This window comes from Sinocyclocheilus grahami, unplaced genomic scaffold (assembly GCF_001515645.1).
Source record: "Sinocyclocheilus grahami isolate Dianchi unplaced genomic scaffold, SAMN03320097.WGS_v1.1 scaffold23.1, whole genome shotgun sequence".
Lineage (NCBI taxonomy): Eukaryota > Metazoa > Chordata > Actinopteri > Cypriniformes > Cyprinidae > Sinocyclocheilus > Sinocyclocheilus grahami.
In genome coordinates this window covers 2,097,661-2,124,171 of record NW_015505202.1, presented here as the reverse complement: position 1 = coordinate 2,124,171, position 26,511 = coordinate 2,097,661, and the positions used below count along the sequence as shown (strand labels likewise).

General features: G+C 38.0%; 3 protein-coding genes across 5 annotated transcripts in view; 2 read left to right on the top strand and 1 right to left on the bottom strand.

The window, feature by feature from the left end:
• Window positions 1-20,930, top strand: part of LOC107561043 (39S ribosomal protein L11, mitochondrial-like) — a 30,252-nt gene extending 9,322 nt beyond the window's left edge. For both annotated transcript variants that reach the window (XM_016245380.1, XM_016245389.1), the window contains 4 exons: window positions 13,204-13,299; window positions 18,143-18,236; window positions 18,711-18,870; window positions 20,348-20,930. In XM_016245380.1, coding sequence (XP_016100866.1) covers window positions 13,204-13,299; window positions 18,143-18,236; window positions 18,711-18,870; window positions 20,348-20,456 — 459 coding nt within the window. In that variant the 3' untranslated portion in view covers window positions 20,457-20,930. The remainder of the gene's footprint in view (window positions 1-13,203; window positions 13,300-18,142; window positions 18,237-18,710; window positions 18,871-20,347) is intronic.
• On the bottom strand, window positions 728-5,846 carry LOC107561030 (transmembrane protein 121-like). Of its 2 annotated transcripts, none has more exons than XM_016245368.1 (2): window positions 5,149-5,846; window positions 728-2,011 (listed from the first exon to the last, which is right to left on the bottom strand). In XM_016245368.1, the coding sequence occupies exon 2, from the start codon at window positions 2,008-2,010 to the stop codon at window positions 967-969; it is 1,044 nt and encodes a 347-aa protein (XP_016100854.1). In that variant the 5' UTR covers window position 2,011; window positions 5,149-5,846; the 3' UTR covers window positions 728-966. The 2 variants fall into 2 exon arrangements, with proteins under 2 accessions (XP_016100854.1, XP_016100848.1); XM_016245362.1 differs by lacking the exon at window positions 5,149-5,846 and adding an exon at window positions 4,729-4,884.
• Window positions 20,931-22,167: 1,237 nt separating the features above from the next.
• LOC107561623 (39S ribosomal protein L11, mitochondrial-like) lies at window positions 22,168-25,011 on the top strand (the record flags this gene model as incomplete). The annotated part of the gene is made up of 3 exons (XM_016246099.1): window positions 22,168-22,282; window positions 22,757-22,916; window positions 24,394-25,011. Coding segments are annotated over 3 exons (384 nt in total), but the record flags the coding sequence as incomplete, so codon positions are not given.
• Between the last annotated feature and the right edge of the window lie 1,500 nt (window positions 25,012-26,511).

The following is a 26,511-nucleotide window of genomic DNA, read 5'->3' as shown; positions in this document are numbered from 1 at the left end:
TAAATAATAAACAAAGCTTTATGGTTTTGAAAAATTGATGACATGTGAACTCTTAGTACAGATGCTTAGATGCTCTTGCTTCCAATGACCCAAAAGAGCATTTGTGCTTCATTCTGTGCTGGTTTCTCACAAACTTCTGGAGTTTATTCAGCTTGAGTGCTGCTGTCATGAAAGCAAAAGAGGGATAGTACAAATACTTAAAAAATAATGTCATTTTTTTAAAGTCAATTTTGGCCTGAAATAGCTGTGCTGATAATACATTTAATGAAAAATTTGTTGAAGTAGAAAAGTGCAAAATAGAAGCATCTTTTGGACCTCACTGTATGTAATTGTGGGAAAAGTTTTACTGTTGAAGTGATTGACAGGTACTTTCGTTACTGTGTTTGCTCAACCATGAAATGTCCATTTAGTTGATGGAGGAACGGATTAATTTGTTTGTGAAAATTGTGATTTTTAAATGAAGTTCCATCCCATATCATTTTTGAAATGTTGTCATTAGGTTTGACAGGTTTGCACAAATTTACTTTAGAGCTGCTTCTGTCTCATATGTCAGACCAACAGATTATAGGTTGGGCTGAGACCGGTTAACAATGGTAGAGGCAGGTGTCTATTAAACATTTTTATTACAGAATGGAATATTAACAGTGGTCATGCTTCACAGTACATGGTTTAATTCAAGTCCTTGATGAAAACTAACAAAAGTAACCAATATTAATTGTTGCTCTTTAAAGAAGGCACTTAATTAAAACAGCTCCTCCATCTGCTTCCTTATCATTTTGTCTGGGAGCTTCACACCACAGTAGGCTGCTTGTGTTTGGCTTTACAAATCATCAGCTGTACAAACTACAAAGTGTGCTAATATGATGAGTTATCTCTGCTAATCTTGCCAAAAGCACAGAGACTCCAGAGATAGTTACGAGTCTACAAATTCCAATTGTTGGTAGTTTCAGGGCTCTTTCATGACCTCTAGAGCTCGTGGGAAATGCAAGCTTGTCCCAGTGAGGTTTCAGTGGGGTCTAGGCTGACGTGAGAGAGCGAGTGGCTGTGTCCGTGAGTGCGTGAGAGCGTGTGGTAGCGTGTAGAGGACGGTACTGGAGATGTGCACTCTTGCTCCTGTTCCGTGGCTTGCTCTGGTGCCCCACGAGTCTGGTTTCCAGTTCCTGTGGCGGCTTCTGCGCCCTGCATCCCTCCGCTGCCCTTTCTGTGCCTCTCCCAGGCGGAGCTCAACTTTACTGCAAGAGCCAGCAGGTTTTTCCCCAAAAACACCGTGGATACCCGTGGGTCCCTGTACCACAGCATCCCGACTCCTCTGGGCACGAGCGTGAACACGTTAATGGTCACCAGGCTGAGCCACGGATAGATGGCCTCTTTCCGAGCCGCCTGCAGCCCAGGCAGCGCAGTAGCACCCAGCTCCGTGAGCGACACGCATGGCAGCAACAGCAACAGCACATAACAGTAAAAGAACACTATACCCTCCACCCAAAGAGGAACCCCCACGCTTCCCTGCACCTCCCACAGACCGGCTTGCAGATCCAACACATCGAGCAAGTCAACCACCACCCACAGAAGCCGGCTGCGCACCTCCTGCTTCCTGCGGAGTGGAGTCATGTAATCAGCTCCTGTCAGGATGAGGAACAGTGAGGGCAGGCACACCGAAAGTAAAAGAGTCAGAGTCTTGCGGGCAAGAGGATCCGGAGGTCGTCTTTCCTGTCTGTAATTCTGACACACAAAGAAAAGCTTCAGCTGTAGCAGCGAGAGGAAAAGAAACCAGAGAGCGTTGGCGAAGCCCCGACGGGGAGAGCGAGCCTCTGAAACCACACCGGCAGAAACAAAGCGCAGCGCCAGCAGGAAACACAGGTCACCCAGCGCGACGGCAACACATGGCCATACTGCAGGACGGGCTCCACCTTGAGGTCCCAGCATGCTCTGCTCCAGCAGATAGAGGTCGACCACAGCCATCGTGCTCACTGTCACCAGAGTAGACACGCACACCTGGGGCGAGGGCAACATGCTTGAGGAAGAAGGAGAAACAAGGACATAGTCAGACTGTATATCCTGATAAGACATGACCTGCATGATTATGTGCTTTTACAAGACTGCAATATACAGAGAAAAGTGCAATTTCAGAGTAAACTGGCCATATATCATCAAAGCCTTGAAAGTACATGTACATAATACTATTTATGGCCTTTTAGTCCATTTTTATGGACTGAGCAAATTGCATGATTTTCTGCAATGTGCAGGTCAACAATAGACTATTCATGCTGTTCCTTGAAACATCTTCATTGTTTGGCGATGTTTAAATTGGAGAGTTTTTCTTTTTCAACCTTAATATCAAAGGTAGTTGCTGAATGTCTGTACCGAAGGTCTTGACAAATGTTGTTTGCAGTCCTGGGCTATTTTACAATTCATGGCATTTCAAAGGCTTGTTCAGTTTACAAAGCCGGTGACATTGACAGGATTAGTAAGATGTTGTTTGTGGCAGTACTGACTGAGTATAAGCATTTTCCTGTTTTAGACAGGGTGTTAGGGTGGTCAGGGTCTTTTTTCCATCACTTCCATGCACAAGCATATCTTTCTGTTTCCAGTCTAATTTATTTTTCCCAGTAGATGCTTCAAATATAATAGAACATGGCAGAATCTCTCTTTCTTTCTTTGTATCTTTCTAAATATGATTTTTCAACTCATAAAATTTTCAATCCCTTCATCTTTCCGAGTGTCCCAGGTTTTTTGCATAGTATATATCATTCATGTCAACCCTTGTTCTCTTATTAATTAATTATATAGAAGGAAACCCAGACACACTTTCAAAGCCTCTTTTCCTCATGGCTTGCCTTCCGTGCTGGTTTTCTGTCACATATTGCGATATTTAACTGCCTTTAATTTTCCAGACTTGATGAAGTCTGATTCTCTGGCTCATTTTGTAGAATGAAGCTTCTGAGTGCATTGGGCCACCTGCAAAATGGCGACGCTCAATCTTAATACTGTCCGAGAGGTGTTGTCATAACACTGCATACTGATGTTGATTTTATTCATGTTTCCTCAAGCCATATTTCAGCAACGGACAGTGTAAAACTGTGGTATTGATTAATGTAGAGAAATGATTGTGGACTTTATGGTGAAATCGAATGCAGGCCTTCTCAGCCGGATGGTGCACTATAGCCGTCTGACCATTTGTGTCTGATGTGAATGTCAACACCTCAGAAAGATGGCTTTTAAAATATAAAATAATTACTGTTGAGGATATACAGGGTGTCAACGGGGGTTAAGATACAGGTTTGCTGCATTTAGTTTTATTTGATTTTTTAGCTTAGATGTTACAACTACTAATTCACCCAAAAATGGATGATATGAGGAAGAGTAAATTGTGATGGAATTGTCATTTTTGGGTGAACTATTCCATTACAACTCTTACAACTTCTAAAGACTCCTTAGGTGTATGTGTGGATACGTGGGGAGAAAGTGTTAAATGGTGAGGTGAAATGGAAATTGAATGGAGTGAGAGAGGGACGGCGAGAGCGTGGTGGTGATTCATTACCTTGGCTTTTTACAGACCTAATAAAGTGTTACGGTATGATGGTAATAGTTCATAAATAAGCTGAGGGAAATGAAGAAGGAAAGAGTGACGAGTATAACACAAAAAGCACAGGCGACGTGCTCTGGGAAAAAGGAGATGTTGTGTTGGAGAACTGTTGATGGGAATAGAAATGGAAATATATTCATAGCTTGGGAACTGTAGAAATTAAACGCATTAATAGGAAGTGTGGAGGAAATGAAGGGAGTATGTTGGTAAATGACCTAGAATGATTAATCTTCTGTGAGCTCTGTGGAATGAGAAGGGAGTGTGCGTCACTAATATCTGATTTTGACTGTAGACTTTATTTTTGTCTCTGTTACTGATTTTCTGCTTTGGAATTCAATTGAATCCAATAATCTCAGACTATGAGTGTTGAACTGAGGCCACATGATCCTGAAGAAAAATGTTTCTGCACAGGACACATATTTACTTTTCAATCAGAAAAACGTCTTTTTCTTTTAAAACAAAAAAAGAATTGAAACCCAGAAGGCTTGCCTGCAGGTGCAGAGCTTATCTTTTGACTCCACTGTCAGCCCATAATTCATCAGGTTATCAAATCACTTGGAAGATACTGTGTTGTTTTCTCCAGGCACATCCATAATAACGAGACATCAGTACTGACAGTCAGTGCATCCTTAAGCATAAGTGATGGCTTAAGGCTGCTGGTTACAGTGTATAATTTTATGCAGTTTTGCTGTACAAATGTGTTCTTTGATCTGCGCTTGTATTAGTAAGTCAAAAGAAGTCAAAGTAAGTCAAAAGAAGTGCCTCGAATAGTCTTTTGATGTACAGGCACCAATGTTCTTGCATCTTATATTCAGTATGTATATGCTTCAGATGTCATGAGTTCACCCAAAATAAGTCATTTTGAACCATTAAAAAGAGGCCTTTCTAAAAATATATTTTTTTAATGTTCCAGATGAAAAAAAAAAGTCATACAGGTTTGGAATGACATGAGGGTGAATAAATGATGACATAATTTTGAATTATGACTGCAGTGTTTTAGAAGATAAGAAGCAACATATGCCAATGTGAGGAGAAATATAAAAGCTTCACTCTAAAGTGATGGTCATACTTACTGGGTTAAATATAGTGTGATAAATATTGTAAATGTTTAATTGCTGTGTGCAAGTGTCCATAATCACGTCTACCTCTCATTCTTGGAGATACTCTCGGCTGGACTCATGCCACATGCAATCATTTACGAGTAAACGGCTGAAAATGTCCGCCGGTAATGTGCCATTGAGAAGATCATCTATACAGTGAGAGCATCGGTGTTCGCGAACAAATGGTATCATCTGTCTTGATGCTTGTAAGTGTCGTGCTGCTGCCACTGCAGGACGTGTGATCAGACCTGTACCACTCTCCAATATATCGCCATATTGCGACAGGTGTCAATGCATTAGGATTTACCCATCCGAATTGGCAGGTGTCAATCTCACCAACGAGCTCGCCAGCAGTGAAACATTTGAACTTTTAGACTAGAAGGCTGCATGAATAATTGAATATCAAGTTGCAAGAGAGCTGAACTTCATGCAACCACTATTAGATTAAGTAGAGAGTGTATTTACCCCACAGCATGAAGACTTGACACAGCAGTCTCAATCTAATGCCCAGCGCAAACCTGCAGGCATCAAGACGATATTATCAGAATCCAGTGTCCGAAATCGCGCTGTTCGTCCAGTTATGACACTGTGCGGCCGCTCAGCATAACTAAACGTGGAAAATAATCCAGCGAAGTCAGCCACACCAAGCTCAAAGACTATATTGTCCATAATATAAACCCTGGTGTGCAGTTTATTCGGGCGAAGTGATGAGGAAGCGAGCCTTTCTGTCTCCGGACTTTCTTTGTCGCAAAATCCTTATATAATCGGCATGGGGTTTATTCCATTCTCTCGACTCGAGCTCCAGCAGGGTCCTTCGCGCTCCATCCAGACTCTCGGGCGGCTGCGAGGAAGCTTTTTGCGGGCTGAGGAGTAGAAGTCCCTCAGAAGTGCGCTAGAAATGTGTTATCCGCTAAATCTTTAACGGAAGCCGCTTTTTTCCGAGTATCTCCTTGTCTTCTTCATACTTCACCAAGGAAAGGGCGCGAAAGAACGCGTCGCGAGACAGTTTATGATTGCAGTGTGTCATTTGTAGGCAGCTTACGTGCACTTGTATCCCTCCCTCCGCTCGCTCTCTAACTCTACCGCTTAGTTGCTTCTCTCTAAGCCTCTCGGATTTCACTTCAGAAAGCAGGCGGGGATATTTGAATGGGCTTGTGCATATTGCATGGGAGTCACCGTCCGGAAGGGTCCATGCTACTAATTACTGCTGCTAGTGCAGTCATTGCTATGATAATTAGATTGTTCCAGGCTGGAGAAAACAACACCCACGGTGTCCCTGCTGTTAGTGACGAATGATTGTGTGCTGAGATGAACTAGAAGGTCCTTTCAGATTGGTTATTTGTCATTTAACATTGTTTAATCTAGAACAACTCATTGTAAGGACAGTCCCCTGGGTTAAATGCCTGACTGAAGCGGGGTGACTGCATTGCATAGATCACTAATGCAGTCTTTGTGTTTATAAGCAAATTAAAGGTGCACTCAGTATTTTTTCATCTCGATATGTACATTTTATACGTAAAGAATAAATAGAACTTTTGAAAAATGTACAAAAATCATGTACAGGCCTAATAACAGCGTATTTATTTTTTGGGAAACAGGTCACATATGGACCTACTTCCATGCCAGTATTTCTAGGTAAACATTTCCAGATTAGTCCCTTAAATTAAGCAATACGTTGTAGCTTACCCAACTGAGATGTTAATATCTCACATTTTGATCATGATCACTGACAATCAGTATGTTTTAAGATCAAAACACATTTGTTAGTACCCTTTTTTATGGATGCAATTAATCCCCAATACCACCCACGCCTAGAAACTTTTTAGCAAATTTTGGTGCCAATTATGAAAATATTTGGACCCGGAAGAGACACTGAATCATTTGGACCCGAAAGGAACAAGATTTTCTATCAGTCTACTAATTCCTGTGAGCCAGACAATCATAATTCTTGAAATATCATACCCTGAACATGACTTCCCAGATAAGATATTTGTTGGGGAAAAAATATGAAAAAGCAAGCAAGCTGTGAGCATAATATGGTACAAAAACAAAATCTGATTTGACATGCACTGACCCCTTTGAATACACACATCGGTCCATTTTAATTATGTAGAATAACGAGGAAAAGTTGAGGAGGAAACTTAATATTAATGGGTTTGAGGTAGGAACTGCTCTTGCATGATCAGAGCACCCAGTGTGACAGGAGATTGAGCTGAATTTCATTATCAGTAAAAATTTTCCCACAACTGCTCTGACAGGCCAGTTTCCATTGTCTTTATGGCCTTTGTGAAATCAAAGGTTACTTTTCTTGTATTTTCTCTTTACGATGTTCACCTCATTTATTCATGGTGAGGGGTCATCTTGGAGATTTAATCAGCCAGATGGGAAAGAAAGGCATAGAGAAGGCAAAGTCATCTTTCTTGTCACAGTCTTCTATGCGCACCACTGGTTTCCAGACATTTTCCATTCCTTGCCTTCAATATGTTTTCACCTTTGTTAGCTCCACCCACTACTCCATTCTCTCTCCATCTCTTATCACCTTCTCTCTCACTCGTTCCCGCGGGGCTGAAGTGGTTGAAGGTCACTCTGATCTGGCTAGCTTTCAGCACGGATGGAGTGAGAACGGCGGAGAAAATGAGACAACAAGAGTCCAGCAGTGCACAGTCAACACTTTTGCCCCCATGAAGTTGGTAAAGACTTCAAAAATTGCCTTATGGAAATGTTACGGGCCTGATTGGTGCCCCGGGTGTGCACTGGCAAAAGCTCGTCCCAAGACACTCCTCACTGCATCCATCTGCTACGCATTAGAGCTCTTAGCTGACACCACACATGCTCCAGCCACAGCAAAACAATCTGTCTTACAGACTGGAAGATTCTCCCAATGAGTGCACAGCTTGATATTCTGTTTTTGATCATTAATCCGCACTTTAACGTCCTCCTTTTATTTCTGGAACTTAAAATATCAATAAATCTTACAATTAAAACCAACCCTGGCTCAACTGATAATGATACTCGATTAATTATCAGTCTTCCTGATTAACCGACTGCGATGTTGCAGAGCACTGATAAGATAAGACATCCACTGTTGCGATGAAAATTCTCTGAAGAGTGGGTCTGAGGAATTGGCCTCTTTACTTTAATAACATACATTTAATGAAATCTTTTCACACTTGCTGATTTCCATCAGACGTTAGACACTGGCACAGATGCGCTCCCTCAAAGCATTTATTGTCCTTTTTAACTTTTTCAATGCCGCGGAGTCTCATGCTGTGTCTTAGACCTTCACCCTGCATTTTATTATCTTTAAATAAATCTGTTTGTGCTTTAATGCTTTAATAAACCGATTTCAAGGCAGCACACCTCATATTCAAGGATGCGGTCTAGAGGAGCAACATGTTATTTTTTCTTCAGACTGAAGCAGGTATAGCTATCAATATTGGCTGTAAAAATGCACCATAAAATTGACCCGAAAATAATGTGTCCCCAGTGGCATGTCTCGCCCTGTGGCATTCGCTTTGAATGCATTAATCATCACTTTGTACTTTGTTTGAAGTTACAGGGGAATTTGGGATGATCAAAGATAGAGCCATTAGCCATTCTGACAAACTTTTGTTAGCATTCCACAATGTCTGATGCAAACATTCTGTGATCTCCTGTGGAAGCGAATAGACATTAATCCTCTTTGCACTCAAAAGCAGGACCCTTCCCAGTACAAGGCCTTGTCCATTTCTCTCCTGAGGTTGAGGCTGCATGACGGGTTGGACTGGTTTAAGGGTATGAAGCTAATCAGCTGTATGACACCCTTATAGGGAAGAATGTAATAAAATGGGAAGAGTTCAGCACATTAAATTAGGGAAGGGGAACCGGAGTAATTAATTAGAGTGTCTCACACTGCAGAGTTTAATTAACCCCTCTTCTACACCCCCCACCTCACCCCCATCTTTCAGGATGCTGGCGTGGGCAATGAATTGCCCCTCCTAGGGTGCCAGGGGCAATTAGTCCTGCCTGCTGCCCCAAGGCCACGTCCCCTGTCATGCTTGTGTACACGTGCCCTTTTTTGCACTTCTGTTTCGCTCACCGTTACATATCAGTGCACACAAGGAGGGAACATGCAGTGCTGTGTCCTCTAAATCCCACACTAAGAGAGCCCTCTGAAAGAAACTGTAGTTATGCTCTCCCACTTCATCTCACTCTTTACTCTTCATATCCTTTTGTTTCTTATTGTCTGTATCTGTATTGTCTGCAGTAAAAATTCATTAATCATTCTGTCATGATCTGCTCACCCTCATGTCGTTCCCAACCTGTATGACTTTTCTTTCTTTCATCAAACAGAAAAGGAGAAATTATGAGTTAAGTTTTGTTCTGTTAGTCACACAATGCTATTGGATGACTACATGGGACTTTAATGCGGTGTTGTTATGGTTAATTTAAACTAATAAAAAATTGTTTTTGTAAATTGAAAAAAGCAGAAATTAAATGAAATATAGTGTAAATATTAAATGAAAAACTTGTAGCTTTGGCAGCTAACAGAAATGAAATAAGTTGGAAGTACTAAAAATGACAAAAAAATTAAATAAAAAAATTAAGGCTAAATGGAAATTAAAAACTGATTTCAAATAAATACATCATACATTAAAAAAAGTGTAAATGGAAAAAAACTAAATGAAAATGGAAAATATACAAATAAAAGCTAATTCAAAATATTAATAGACACCATTAAAGTATATACATAATACTAATATAGCACTGCTTTAATGACTTTTATGGGGCTTTTGTGTGATTTTTAAAGCTTGAAACTTCAGCTCCGTTTCATTGTAATTCCTTGGACAACTTCTCAGTTTGTGTTTTGCAGATTTCACAAAAGTTGCACAAGTTTAGAACAGCATTAGGGTGAATAAAGCATAAATGACGCAATAACAATTGCTCATAATAAGTGCCTCATTTTGCTGTAATTTAATTTTTTTTATATATATATATATAGCAAATCCCATTATTGATGAAGTCTTTTGTCCAGCATCTTCTATCCTCTTAACTGACCCATGCAATGTTCTGTTCCTTCCTTATGTGTTAACAATTTTAATTTGCTTAATTTCTTATTCATGCATTTAATTATGCAGGTTTTCACTTAGTTGGAAGTCACACTGTCCTCTAATGCCTTCTCCTCAGAGGCTTTGCTCTAAAGTGATTGAACCACTTGAACCCACCACCGTGCTCCTTTTTCTTTTGCTTCTCTTTAATGGAATGAGCTCGCAGCCCTCACACATACATTCTTTATTCATGCGGGTCGGGTCCCCATGGCCTCTCCATACATCAGCACTCTGAAGCCTTTCACCTGCTTTGTCAAACGGACCTCCTGAATGTTAGTATTGATCTTCATTATTGCTCTCATAGGGGACATGACTCGAACGTAACACTGTTCTTCTCTGTCCTCACAGGATATATACACACGTGTGCAATATTATTAGACACACTTATATATGTGACCCTCAATCTATTACTTCTGAAACAACTGTTACTTTCTAAATCTGTTCTCACTCTTTTTGTCATTCATACATGTCAGCGGCCATCTCGTTAAAAAGAATTGCTGAAGCTGAAAGCTTACGTTATAATAATGAAACAAATGCAAAGCGGAAGAACTGATGAAAAGAATGAATAAAGGAGGAGATGTTTTGCGAATCACAAATACAATCCAGATGCAGATACCATGGACAACATATATTAGATGAAGGGGTTTTTACTCTGGTTATTAAATTGTTCTCCCTGTTAGAGAGTTGTTTGTTTCCCAAGAACACAGTTCATAACAAACTGATCTATAAGCAGGATTGTTTTGAAAGCATTCAGGATTTTTCACTGTGAATGGCTGCTTTATCCTAGAGGATATTGATATGATAAACACTTTTAATATTCATCTGAGATAATAAATAACGTGCGGTATCCAAGGTTGGTAGCACGCCTCCATCCAGGTAATGTACTGCAACCATTTTGTTCTTCCGAGCCCTGCTTTTATCAGACGAACTTGAGGAAAGATGAGGTTTAATTGGACTGCTTGACTTCTGGATGATTAGATCTTGGTTTTTAGAGAGCTAGACTGGCAATTTGGCCTGCACTCGAAAGTGAATGTTGTCTGCCATTAAACACACAATGTCTTGGCCATCCGGAGCTTTATTTTGTAAAGATTGCCAGAGCAATCTTCATCTTCAAGCCTTGTCTTTTCAACCAACAACAGATTCCCATTTTATAATGGCCTCACTTATGATATTAAAAGCGCTACACAAAGTGCAATTACTGTGGATTCTTCCATTGTACCCGTCTTTGTTTGGCACAGTTTGAATGTCTTGTGCGTCTGATGTCAGTACACCACCATAACCTTTCATCCTTGTTGCCCGCCTGCTTCCCCCCCCATCATCAGACAACCTCTTCCTCACAGATCTGTCTGCTGTCCTCAACCAAGTGGCTTTGCTTGTTTGAACTTCTTTCAGACCAAAAACAATAACTTTAAAGGGAGTTATAAAGCAGCGGGTGGAAAAACCGAAGTAGAAGTGGTATGGAATCGCAGCCCTAGGGTTTTTGAGGCTCTCCTAACAACCTCAGTTTAATATTAATCCATATTTAATTAGGAATCACCCGCCGCCTTTCTTGTTTACTTAGATCTGTTGTTCTCGCTGAATTCAGAGCTCGGGGAGATGCTAGTGGGTTGACATGGGATTACTATTAATAAGCAAGTCAGGAGGGAGATGTGCTGCCTGCCATCCCGGGGCTTTTGTTTTTCCTTTCATTAGTGTTGAAGTTTTTTTGATTATTATAACGTACTGGCTGAACAGTAATACCACTGGCTTTGTGGGGAAATATTTGCTATTCTCATGTGACAGTGTTTGCTTTAAATAATCTGAAAAAATTGCATTAGTATTTATATAGGATCAAATGATGCTTTGAAGGAAGTTCTTTGCAAATTTAGTTTGCGCCAAAATATGCTGTTTCTCTCACATAAGGGATGTATCCTTGACTTTGTCAAAAAGTCTGTTATATTTTGCAGCTTATTTTGGCCAAGAACCGCCTACTTAGACAGGAAAGGTCTGACTGACCTAAAGTGACCAAGCTTAGTTCGTGTTGTTTTTACATGCTGTTTAAGGAAGTTTGTTTGTCTGAAATACATAACAGTTGGTGCTAAATTTTGAATTTCATTTCAGTTAATCGAGTCATGTTAACTTTGCTTAGTTTAAAATTCTATTTAAATTAATTTCTTTGAGTTTCAATTCATGTAAATTGTACTTCCCAAATAATTTCTGAATGCCACACAACCCTGGTTGATACCTCAGTAGTATGAACAATAATTAAAATCAAATATTAAGATTAAGTAAGATTTTTTAAAGAAATTAACATTTCTTTAAACAGCAAAAAAATGATCAAAAGTGACAGTAAAAGTATTTAGAAAGTTCATAAAGTTTCTAAAGACATTTTTTTTTTTTTTTTAAACTTTCTATTGATCAAAAAAAAATCCTGACAAAAAATGTATCATGTATCCACAAAAATATTAAACAGTACAATATTAAACTGTTTTTTAGCATTGATAATAATAATAAATGTTTCTTGAGCATGAAGTCAGCATAGAATGATTTCTGAAGGATCATGTGACACTGAAGACTGAAGTAATGATGCTTAAAATTCAGCTTTACCGTCACAGGAATAAATTACATTTTAAAATATTATTTTAAATTGTAATAACATTTCACAATATTCCTATGCCAATTATTTCACTGGCACAACTCTGAAACATTCACTAATACAATTCTGATTATTTATATATATTTTTACATGCTAGTAGGTGTTTCAAAGATCTGATGCCACTCACTTGCCAGTTCTTGGCATTTGTCAGTGTAATATGCATCAAACAGTCAGTGGATGAACTGAGAACTGCATTAGCAGCCCTTTCCTAATAGTTCTGACTGTTAAATAAAGCTCTGTAACATCTACCACATGATAAAACAATTGTTCCGGTCACTGTGGATCCTTTGCAAAGTTCAAGTGCACGAAAACTTTTACAACTGTAATAAGATTACAGATTAGCAGCCGCCTCTGCAGTCAACCCACAGAAAACACTCATGCTCTGGTGAAGCCGCACAGGAGAAATGGCAGCCAATGTTGACTTAATGTCAGCTATACATTTAGCTTTCTGCCTGGCAAGGGCCAGGAAAGAGAATCTAATTTATCTGGAGTCTCAGAGGCATGATGACTGCCATACTCTGACATACACACTCACACACACACATACACATATACTCACACCCTTGGGTAAATAGGCTTCCACTAGCCTCTCCCGTTTGCTTTCTCACTCACTCACGCAGGCATCCAAGCATGCCGAGGCATTCACAGTGCACCAATGAGTAATCGAATGATTGACACCATGCAGCCACTCTAAAATGACTATTGGTATTCATCAAAAGAATGCCACAATGAATAACGGGCTAAAATGTGTGTGGGTCTAAACCTCTCTGAATGTTTTTCCTATTCCTTCTTTTCCAGAAAGGGATTCCCATCGGGGCCTTCTGCAAAGACTTCAATGAGAAAACCAAAGACCTCAAAGAAGGCATTCCTCTTCCCATCAAGATCAATGTGAAGGTAATGTAACCACTAATTAGGAATGCTGTTGGTGGTTTTTTTTCACGTCAACACCACTTTACCAATCAGTCACAGATGTGACGTCTTGAGGGCCTCATAATACACCTTATTGCTTTCAATCAATCTTGCTCTTGTTTGTTTTGCCTCTTGTTTTCTCATTTTTTGAGTCCCTGGTGGGGCTCGTTTACATTCGCATCCCAGGCGCATTAGCAAACAACATTAGATGCGTCGCGAATGCCAAAGCGCGGATTAGGCCTTCTTCTGACATTAGGATCAAATTAAGGTATTGAGCGAAGTGGATTAAGCAGAAGAACAGAGCTTTTCCGATCTGAGCGTGACTCGTAAATGAGGAATAGTCATTGATGCGGTGAATGCAATGTTCACCTGGCCTAAGTTTATCTCCTCGCTCTCCTTCTCAGGGCGCGTCAGCACATTTATTATAATGTTTTTGTCAAGGACACAATTTTGTGTTTGAAGGCAAATACCGTAAATGTACTCAAAGTTTCTTGGAGAAATGGGGCCGTTTGATGGATCCCTTAATTGTGTGCATTAGCAGCTTTTTCCCTGACACCTTTTAGTCTTTGTTTCTCTCATACGATCGTTCTGTCTCTTCTAATCGAGTCTCTCCCTTTTTCACCCACCCTCTGTAACAAAATGAGAGGTCTAGCACTTTCTTCTCATATTCTCAGTCTTTTTAATAAAGATGGATTGATGGCTGTTAGTAATGCTTGCCGAGTCAACGCCAGACTGCAGAGGCATTTGAGCAAAGGCCCATTATGAAGGTTGTGAGAAATGGCTTTTTATTATGGAGGGGTCATTGCTCACAAATTTTAAAGTGGCACGACTGCGTGAAATGAGAGCTTCTCATTACAGGTCTCCATCTCTTTTACATTACAGAACTGTTGAAAAGCTCTTGAGTGATTTCAATTGGAAGTCCCAGACTCCCAGTTTCGATAACCCTCTGTGTCTGTAAGCGAAATGGGGTGATGCTGTGGCAGTCCAGACGGCGGTGCAGACATTGTGAGGAAATTATATGGCCACGTTATGCTCCGGCACTGCCACCCAATCCAGTCTGAGGTTTTTTAATGTCTCTGGCTCATGTCTAATGCTCGGTCTCAGTCAGAACCCCAAACACATAAACTTTTCTTCTGAGCCGATTATGCGAGTGTCTGTGGTCCAGTTCTGCCACAGTGTGAATTCGGAGGCTTCTGTTGCATAAAGAAGAACTAGACATCTTCAGTAACAATGTCACCTTCATCTAGCTCATCACTTTGTGTTGTCCTGTCAGTCGTGGTTGCCCGAGGGTGGGAATTGTCAGCCTTTGTTGTTGGCTTTCTTCTGCAGGTACATCAGCTTTCGTTCCAGGACCAGATGCAAACGTTTTCAGAGGGAGAGAGAGAGAGGAAAATGTGCACCTCATGCTGTTGTCATTCATCATTTGTTATTTGAATACACATGCAACAGCTCACTGTGATTTTTGACTTTTTGGCATGATCATTTCTCTCTTTTTTTTGACAATAATAATAAATAACTACAATTTTACATATTCTGAAGTCTGTGTGTTATGCAAACACTGTCAAGGTGTGATGGTTGGTTGCCAGGGCATGTTGCTAGGTTGTTCAGGATGGTTTCTAGATGGTTGCTTACTGGCTCAAGTAATCACCAGTCTCCATGATATTTAACTTATTCTGGTCCCTAGTTACCAGTATTGTTTTATTATTATTTATATACTATTATAGTATTTCTTAATATGTTGAGTATGCAGTTTAATTCAAGTTTACATTTTAGCAATTTTGTTGTGTGCTTTTGTGATTTTTATATATATATATATATATTTATTTTAGTTTTAGTTTTTTGTATTTTGATATTTCAGCCTACACTTGTTTTTATTTTTTGTGTAAGTTTCATTTTCATCTACTTTTTGTATTTTATTTTATTTCTGTTTTTTTGTTTTTTTTAGTCTAGTTTTAGTTTGTTAACAATCACAACATACCATTTATTCATTTTTATTTACAATATTATTTACATATTTACATATTATTTACATATATTTATTTGTCTGATTGCTTAGATATGAAATAGCACAACTCTCCTTAACCAGCTATACAATTTAAATGTACAGTTAAAAGTTACACACCCAATTGCAAAACTCCATTAAACCTCTATATGTATGAGCAATAGTAATATTGATGTTTGAACACCACTATTTAGTTAGTTAGTTAGTTAGTAAGTATTTAGTGTTTTTCCCACCCAACCCAAGGGCACTCTGTGCATAACAAATAAAAAATGTGCATGAAGGAATGCAAGAGTAATGGAGTAAAGAGTAAATAAAAAAGAAGAATGGTGAGCAAAAAGAGGAAGAACTTTATATACTCATACTTTGTTATTTGCAGTATTTATGAGGCCCAAAGGAACACCTCACCCAAAAATGAAAACACGTCATCATTTACTCACCCTCGTGTGATTCCAAAGTCATTAGACTTTTTTTCTTCTGTTGAGGCATTTTGAAAAATCTTCACCCTGCTCTTTTTCACACAATAAATGTAAATGATGACCAAGAGCTGTCAAGCTACAAAAAAGGATGAAAAGTCAGATAAAATGCAACTCTTCAAAATGACTTTTGAAGACTATTGCAATCCATATAACAGCTTTCATTGTATAGTTTGGACATCCATATAAATACCATCTTTTTTATTCCACAAAAAAAATTACAGGTTTTGAAAGACATGATGTTGAGTAAATGATGACAGAATATTTGTTTATTAGGTGAACTGTCCTTTTAAGACATCCAGAACATAAAACTCCATTGCAAAACAAAGGGAAAATTTCATTGTATATTTCATTCTTCGAGTCCTATAGGCAGATTAGGCCCTAAAGTTAGCGTCCTCTCACTATACTGATGAGCATTCGACAGGGATTGAAGATTAGCCTGGGCTATACGTGATCTTTAGCTCCCAGGGGTGTAGAGAATATTCTGGTTGAGTTCGCAGCACTATGCTTGCTCTAGGCTTGAGTCGGATGGCTGCAATGCATTTTAGCCAGGCTGTCTCCCCAAGTCAGACTGCCTGTGAAGTCCGAGTTGTCCTATTAAACTGTCTGCTGCACACTCATTGTTTTTGAGCCTCTCTATGCAGACTAATCCCTGCCTTAAAGCTTTGGTTTCGGCAGGCCTGACTGTCGAGGGTGTGTGCCGGGGGAATGGAGGGTGTGGATGCGTGCTTCTGGCTTCTCTTGACTCGAGCTTATGAGAGGCTGTCAAAGTCTATGGATGCCAATGAGGTTCTGTCAGGCTCCAGAGACTCTATTGGCTGCTATAGGATTTTAGCTCCTCTCACTCTCGGAAGAGGATAGTGTTAGTGATACCACCCGCTATGTGCGATGAGACTGATAGACAGAGAGCGATAGCTTGACGCCCACAAATCTGAAAACGAAAATAACCTTCTGTTCCCACAGTCTCGACAGATAATCGTCAAAAACAAACTCAACATGCAATCCATAATGTTGCATTTAACTGCAGTATATAAGGGTTTTATCAAATATTGTAAGCTTTATCATTTATTATGTCGTTTTTATATGATTTTATGACACGGACATACTTAATTTAGATTCTATTCACACAACATGGGTTTAATTCACATTTTCTCTTTTTCTTTTGTTAGCAAGCAAAGCTTTTTTTTATGTATACACTTATAGTGAGCATACCTCTTTTTTTTCTTCTTTTTTGATGGAGCAACCGTTGCCGTCCTGGTTCACTTGGTGCCTTAGGCATGATAAGACCCCAAACGGAAAAATTATTTTTGTATGACTTTTATTGGTTCTTTGTAACAAACTTTGTAACCAAGCAAAATTGCCACTGAACTTGGCCAAACACTTTAGTTTTATGGAACAGAACAGGTTTTTCCCAGGAAATTTACTTTATTTGTACTTATTTATATCATTTTTAGACATATTTTACAAATATTGTTTCATATTTTTGGCATTTTCTCTTATCTCCTTCCATATAAATGCATGTAAACCTTTATGTGTATATAAAGTACTGAAGTCATTTTGATAGTTTTGTATTCTTAAGGAAAAAGGAGAAGAATCGAGATGGGGAACTTAAGCAAAGTTTAATGGCAATTTAAAGCAATAATCTGCAGCATTTACAACTTGATAGAGACTGACTGTTTTAGACTAGAATAGGAAATTTATGTCACAGCATTTTAGACAAACGTAATTTGCCAAAGATACAAATATATACACTACCATTCAAAGGGTTAAGTTCAGTAAGAATTTTTAAACAAATAAATTAATACTTAAACTGTTAAACACGTTAAACTGATCGAAAGTGACAGTAAAGACATTTATAATGTTACAGATTTCAAATAAATGCTGTTCTTTTGAACTTTCTATTCATCAAAGAATCCTGAAAAATGTATCAGTTTCTACAGAAATATTAAGCAGCACAACTGTTTTCAGCATTGATGATAATAAGAACCATTAATAATATCTTAGCACCAATAATAATTGATAATAACTGGACATCAAATCAGCATATTAGAATAATTTCTGAAGGATCATGACACTGAAAACTAGAGAAATGGCTGCTGAAAATTTAGCTTTGCCATCACAGCAATAAATTGCATTTTAAAATATATTCAAACTGAAAATAGTTGTTTTAAAATGTAATAATATTTCATATTTAATATTATGGCTTCTACTGCATTTTTGATCAAATAAATGCAGCCTTGGTGAGTGTAAGAAGCTTTTAAAAACATGAAAAAAAATCTTACTGACCCCAAACCTTTGTATTTAATTTATTTAAATTTTTTTTCCAAAATGACCCCTTTTTTCTTTCCTCCAGTCGGACAGGACGTATGACCTGAAAATTGGGCAGCCCACTGTGTCTTACTTTTTGAAACAGGCCGCCGGCATTGAAAAAGGAGCCGGAAAGACTGGTAAGCAAGACCTATTAAAGCCAGTGCAGCAGTGGCCATACATCCTTCCTTCCATTTCTCAGCAGTCTAATTGTAAATCTCGCCACCACCTTATGTTTCAGTAATGGACAGACTTCTTCCTGCAGGGTGTTTTGGTTCAGATTGAATTTTTTGACTGATGATATATTGATGATGAGCTGCCCTGGTAAAGAGCTAGGCAATTACTAAGGGGAACGCTGCGGTGAAGGTGGCATGTTAAAAAAAGAGAATTATGGATTTGCTTCATTTTTGTACGTTTCAATCCACCTCAATTATTCTTTCTTATGCGCCCACTCTTTCCCCTTCCCCTCTCTTTCCGTTACTTCTTCCCTTCACTCCATCTCCACTTCCATTTTTCTCAATCATGACCAACCATATCTCCTGCTGGTTTCTCTTTTTGTGCTACTGTGTTTCATCACCCCTCTCTTTCCCCTCCCGCCTTGTTCCTCCACTCAGGGCATGAGATTGCAGGTATGGTGACGGCGAGGGCCGTATATGAGATTGCACTGGTCAAATCACAGGATGACAGCATTAAGCTGCGAGACACCTCTATGCTGAATGTTGTCAAGAGCATCATCGGTTCAGCCAGATCCCTCGGCATCAAAGTTGTCAATGAGTGAGAGTCCTTCAAACTTCATTCTTCTGCATTCCTCACAACATACAATACTTAATCAAATGTTTGGATACACCAACTCATTCTTACCATTTTTACAGAATAATAAAAAAAATTAAATAATTATGTAATAGCCAAAACATTTCTCTCTCTCTATGTATATATATACACAAACACTGCCAAAAGTGATCAGTAATTTTTTTTTAAAGAAATTAATCATTTAATTAATCAAGGATGTATTAAGTTGATTAAAAGTGATGGTCAAGACACTGTTAGTTTTGTTACAGTTTTCATAAAAAACATTACACAGTGATGATAATAAGAAGAATTGATTGAAGGATTGATAATAAGAAGAAATATTTCTTGAGCAGCATATCAGTATATTAGAATGATTTCTGAAAGGTCATGTGATACTGAAGACTGGAGTAATGATGCTGAAAATTCAGCTTTGCATCATAGGAATAAATTACATTTATTAAAAACGTAAAATACATTACAATAGAAAACGGTTATTTTAAATTGTAATGATATTACTGTACTTTTGATCAAATAAATAAAACCTTGGTGAACAATAGTGCAGCCTTGGTAAGACTTCTTTCAAAAACATTAAAAATCTTACCAATTCCAGATTTTTGAATGGTAACTAGTATATCTCTTTAAAAACAAATCTAATAAAAAAAAAAAATTTTATGACAAAAATACATGCGTGGGAATGATTTATATACAAAACTATTTTCAAGCATTTACACTTTCTTTTGTGTTTTCTGCTTGTCTGGTCCCTATGTGAGTTTTAAGCATCCATCTTTTCCTTGTATAAATATTGCAGGCATCCCACCACCTAAAGACCTTAATAAGAGATTTGAATAAATAATGGCTGAATAAATCAAGTCTTACTTCACATGCTCACCGATAATGACTTCGTTTCTTATGCTCATTTGTAATTTTATGCCATTTCTCACAGTTGAGAATTGAGCTTGATATGCAGCCTTTTAAAAATGAATCATAAAATTCATGTTTTGTATAATTAATGCCTTAATAATGCTGAGAAATTGTAAGGGATGCTGCTAGTATATTTATTGAGAATATTCATTAGAGGTGTGTTTGCTTGACAGCTACCAGAGCCTTTTCTATCCTCAAGTCTCTGTGACATCAAATGTCATTGAGCCATTGAAATTTGGCAACATTTAGACAGGCAAAAAAAGCAGCCTGTTCTGTTAGCAGAGTCTTGTCTTTTCTTAAACCGAACCTCTTTAATAAATGAACCATGTCAATAAGGCATAAATGCCCAGACCCATCATTTGTGCATGAGGGAAGAGCAATGCTCGCCTTGCATTTCAATCGATCTCTAGAAATGTTTGAAATTCTAATGTAATGTAGATGTATCTGTTGATATGCCTCTAATCTCCGTCTTCTTTGTCTGTTCCCTCCTCTGTCACTCTCACGATGCTCCCCCTCTCCTCTCCTGTCATCCCTCTGTCAGCCTGTCACCAGAAGAGTACGGGGAGTTTCTCCGAGAGCGTGAGGAAAGACTGAAGGCAGAAGCCGAGGCAGCAGCTGCTGAGGCAGCAGCAGTAGTAAAGAAGAAATGAAGAGCAGCTGTGTGCTAGTTATTTATCAATGCAAAAGCCCCATTCATGTAGATTCGTCCTACTATTCCGGACGTGTTTTTTTATAAAATGCTGCTCATTTGCACCCAAATGTATTAAGGTGTATTTTTTTCCTCTGTATCTCTCATTGTTGATACTATCCTACCTGCTGACTTTTTTCTACCTCCCCCACTTTCTCTTTTCTTTTCTCTGCCTCCTACAACCTTTTTTAGGCCTCTGAGCCACTTTCACCTACTCTTTCTCTCACATCCATTGGCTTACCCATCTCTCCTAACTAACTCTGGGTAATAATCCAGAGTTTTTTATAGCTGCCATGTCTTTGACATCTGTGCTGAAGTAGATTTGCCCTTTGGCAACACATTGACACATTGCTGATATGCATTGACAAATAAGGACAGTTTTAATCCTCATTTAAATGGATTGGATGCACCCAAACAGTTCCTAATGGTTTTCTTGTATTAAAAAGAAAATGGGTTGAACACTGTGAACTATATTATCGACCAGTGATATATTAAAAGTTGCACATATAGTTCAATCTTTACCTGCCTACATAAACTATACTCATGCAAAGATATATATATATATATAAAACTTTATAAACTGCTGCAGCCATGACATCAAAATCTGATTTTCCTATGGTTTTTATAATGGGACTTTTCAATTTATTAGTAAAACAAGATCTGTGGTAAATATAAATTAATGATACTTGGACGTTTTGCAAAGTAAATTACACACACCCATACAGAAAACATGCATTTTTTTAAGTAGTTATGTTTATTTTTGAAAACATATGTTTGTAATAAGTAAATACATAAGACGGTTTGGGGTGTGAGTGTGTGCAGTTTAGCACAGACCATATTTTATTCATGGATTGAAAAACCCCTTTATAAAAACCCATAGAAAAAATCTCAAGGGAACTCGAGACGAATTAGTCTTCTGGGAAAAAGGAGAAGAATCGAGATGGGGAACTTAAGCAAAGTTTAATGGCAATTTAAAGCAATAATCTGCAGCATTTACAACTTGATAGAGACTGACTGTTTTAGACTAGAATAGGAAATTTATGTCACAGCATTTTAGACAAACGTAATTTGCCAAAGATACAAATATATACACTACCATTCAAAGGGTTAAGTTCAGTAAGAATTTTTAAACAAATAAATTAATACTTAAACTGTTAAACACGTTAAACTGATCGAAAGTGACAGTAAAGACATTTATAATGTTACAGATTTCAAATAAATGCTGTTCTTTTGAACTTTCTATTCATCAAAGAATCCTGAAAAATGTATCAGTTTCTACAGAAATATTAAGCAGCACAACTGTTTTCAGCATTGATGATAATAAGAACCATTAATAATATCTTAGCACCAATAATAATTGATAATAACTGGACATCAAATCAGCATATTAGAATAATTTCTGAAGGATCATGACACTGAAAACTAGAGAAATGGCTGCTGAAAATTTAGCTTTGCCATCACAGCAATAAATTGCATTTTAAAATATATTCAAACTGAAAATAGTTGTTTTAAAATGTAATAATATTTCATATTTAATATTATGGCTTCTACTGCATTTTTGATCAAATAAATGCAGCCTTGGTGAGTGTAAGAAGCTTTTAAAAACATGAAAAAAAATCTTACTGACCCCAAACCTTTGTATTTAATTTATTTAAATTTTTTTTCCAAAATGACCCCTTTTTTCTTTCCTCCAGTCGGACAGGACGTATGACCTGAAAATTGGGCAGCCCACTGTGTCTTACTTTTTGAAACAGGCCGCCGGCATTGAAAAAGGAGCCGGAAAGACTGGTAAGCAAGACCTATTAAAGCCAGTGCAGCAGTGGCCATACATCCTTCCTTCCATTTCTCAGCAGTCTAATTGTAAATCTCGCCACCACCTTATGTTTCAGTAATGGACAGACTTCTTCCTGCAGGGTGTTTTGGTTCAGATTGAATTTTTTGACTGATGATATATTGATGATGAGCTGCCCTGGTAAAGAGCTAGGCAATTACTAAGGGGAACGCTGCGGTGAAGGTGGCATGTTAAAAAAAGAGAATTATGGATTTGCTTCATTTTTGTACGTTTCAATCCACCTCAATTATTCTTTCTTATGCGCCCACTCTTTCCCCTTCCCCTCTCTTTCCGTTACTTCTTCCCTTCACTCCATCTCCACTTCCATTTTTCTCAATCATGACCAACCATATCTCCTGCTGGTTTCTCTTTTTGTGCTACTGTGTTTCATCACCCCTCTCTTTCCCCTCCCGCCTTGTTCCTCCACTCAGGGCATGAGATTGCAGGTATGGTGACGGCGAGGGCCGTATATGAGATTGCACTGGCCAAATCACAGGATGCCAGCATTACGCTGCGAGACACCTCTATGCTGAATGTTGTCAAGAGCATCATCGGTTCAGCCAGATCCCTCGGCATCAAAGTTGTCAATGAGTGAGAGTCCTTCAAACTTCATTCTTCTGCATTCCTCACAACATACAATACTTAATCAAATGTTTGGATACACCAACTCATTCTTACCATTTTTACAGAATAATAAAAAAAATTAAATAATTATGTAATAGCCAAAACATTTCTCTCTCTCTATGTATATATATACACAAACACTGCCAAAAGTGATCAGTAATTTTTTTTTAAAGAAATTAATCATTTAATTAATCAAGGATGTATTAAGTTGATTAAAAGTGATGGTCAAGACACTGTTAGTTTTGTTACAGTTTTCATAAAAAACATTACACAGTGATGATAATAAGAAGAATTGATTGAAGGATTGATAATAAGAAGAAATATTTCTTGAGCAGCATATCAGTATATTAGAATGATTTCTGAAAGGTCATGTGATACTGAAGACTGGAGTAATGATGCTGAAAATTCAGCTTTGCATCATAGGAATAAATTACATTTATTAAAAACGTAAAATACATTACAATAGAAAACGGTTATTTTAAATTGTAATGATATTACTGTACTTTTGATCAAATAAATAAAACCTTGGTGAACAATAGTGCAGCCTTGGTAAGACTTCTTTCAAAAACATTAAAAATCTTACCAATTCCAGATTTTTGAATGGTAACTAGTATATCTCTTTAAAAACAAATCTAATAAAAAAAAAAAATTTTATGACAAAAATACATGCGTGGGAATGATTTATATACAAAACTATTTTCAAGCATTTACACTTTCTTTTGTGTTTTCTGCTTGTCTGGTCCCTATGTGAGTTTTAAGCATCCATCTTTTCCTTGTATAAATATTGCAGGCATCCCACCACCTAAAGACCTTAATAAGAGATTTGAATAAATAATGGCTGAATAAATCAAGTCTTACTTCACATGCTCACCGATAATGACTTCGTTTCTTATGCTCATTTGTAATTTTATGCCATTTCTCACAGTTGAGAATTGAGCTTGATATGCAGCCTTTTAAAAATGAATCATAAAATTCATGTTTTGTATAATTAATGCCTTAATGATGCTGAGAAATTGTAAGGGATGCTGCTAGTATATTTATTGAGAATATTCATTAGAGGTGTGTTTGCTTGACAGCTACCAGAGCCTTTTCTATCCTCAAGTCTCTGTGACATCAAATGTCATTGAGCCATTGAAATTTGGCAACATTTAGACAGGCAAAAAAAGCAGCCTGTTCTGTTAGCAGAGTCTTGTCTTTTCTTAAACCGAACCTCTTTAATAAATGAACCATGTCAATAAGGCATAAATGCCCAGACCCATCATTTGTGCATGAGGGAAGAGCAATGCTCGCCTTGCATTTCAATCGATCTCTAGAAATGTTTGAAATTCTAATGTAATGTAGATGTATCTGTTGATATGCCTCTAATCTCCGTCTTCTTTGTCTGTTCCCTCCTCTGTCACTCTCACGATGCTCCCCCTCTCCTCTCCTGTCATCCCTCTGTCAGCCTGTCACCAGAAGAGTACGGGGAGTTTCTCCGAGAGCGTGAGGAAAGACTGAAGGCAGAAGCCGAGGCAGCAGTTGCTGAGGCAGCAGCAGTAGTAAAGAAGAAATGAAGAGCTGCTGTGTGCTAGTTGTTTATCAATGCAAAAGCCCCATTCACGTAGATTCGTCCTACTATTCCGGACGTGTTTTTTTATAAAATGCTGCTCATTTGCACCCAAATGTATTAAGGTGTATTTTTTTCCTCTGTATCTCTCATTGTTGATACTATCCTACCTGCTGACTTTTTTCTACCTCCCCCACTTTCTCTTTTCTTTTCTCTGCCTCCTACAACCTTTTTTAGGCCTCTGAGCCACTTTCACCTACTCTTTCTCTCACATCCATTGGCTTACCCATCTCTCCTAACTAACTCTGGGTAATAATCCAGAGTTTTTTATAGCTGCCATGTCTTTGACATCTGTGCTGAAGTAGATTTGCCCTTTGGCAACACATTGACACATTGCTGATATGCATTGACAAATAAGGACAGTTTTAATCCTCATTTAAATGGATTGGATGCACCCAAACAGTTCCTAATGGTTTTCTTGTATTAAAAAAAAAATGGGTTGAACACTGTGAACTATATTATCGACCAGTGATATATTAAAAGTTGCACATATAGTTCAATCTTTACCTGCCTACATAAACTATACTCATGCAAAGATATATATATATATATAAAACTTTATAAAATGCTGCAGCCATGACATCAAAATCTGATTTTCCTATGGTTTTTATAATGGGACTTTTCAATTTATTAGTAAAACAAGATCTGTGGTAAATATAAATTCATGATACTTGGACGTTTTGCAAAGTAAATTACACACACCCATACTGAAAACATGCATTTTTTTAAGTAGTTATGTTTATTTTTGAAAACATATGTTTGTAATAAGTAAATACATAAGACGGTTTGGGGTGTGAGTGTGTGCAGTTTAGCACAGACCATATTTTATTCATGGATTGAAAAACCCCTTTATAAAAACCCATAGAAAAAATCTCAAGGGAACTCGAGACGAATTAGTCTTCTGGGTTTTGACGTCACAACTGCAGCACTCTATTCACATACATTAAAAGCTGTAGCTTACAGTAGTAAAAACCTTTACCTGCGTAGCCTGCGTACATACACTCTACTCACATAAAGTGATATATAGCATATGTCAACTGCTTGATTGCTTGTATTGTCACAAAATGTAAACTATATTATCGGCCAGCTGTAATCTGATAAATGCAACTGTAAGGTATCCACAATCCAGTCATAATAGTGCTTCCTCCATTGGAAAAAGTCAATGTTGTATTCTCACATCAAAATCTACCAACATATTTGTTTAGAACTGTTTAGGACTGCTTTAGCTTGCAAATGGTGCTTGATATTTCACTGGAGAAAGCAATTTTATGGGTAAAACTAAATTTTATTTAGTTGGAAGCAACAGTTAAAAATGTCTTAATGGTGGATTTGTTTCTTACAAACAGCTTATCGATTCACAAGATGTTAATCGACTGAGTGGTGTGAATTATTGTGATGTTTTTATCAGCTGTTTGGACTCTCATTCTGACGGCACCCATTCACTGCAGAGGATCCACTGGTGAGCAATTGATATAATGCTAAATTTCTCCAAATCTGTTCAGATGAAGAAACTAACTCTTCCTTTAGACATTATAAACATTAACATTATGATTGCTTGACTATTGGGATACAGCTTGGGAAAGAATTCTTGGAAGTGTCAGGCTGTGTAGGCAAAGGGAAAATGTTAAATGGATTGTAATTTGGTCTGTGATGGAGTAGCCCGACTGACCCAGTGACTTCACAAGCACTGTCAAATCACTTGCCTTAAAGTCAAGTGCATTTGTGATTGTTTTCCAAACGCTTGTCGAAAGTGAATGAAGGGCAGAGATTTTTTCCCTCTGTGAGTACCACAGTAGACCCTTTGGCTCTCTCTGATTTGAACGAGATTGCAGTGTCTGCACTCTATCTAGGCTTCAGTGACAAAGTGTTCTCCATGTCGCTGACTGCAATTTCACGAGAACAGGGAAGGACGAGAGATAACATAAAGAGGATGTGATTTCTCATATGGACTCTTGC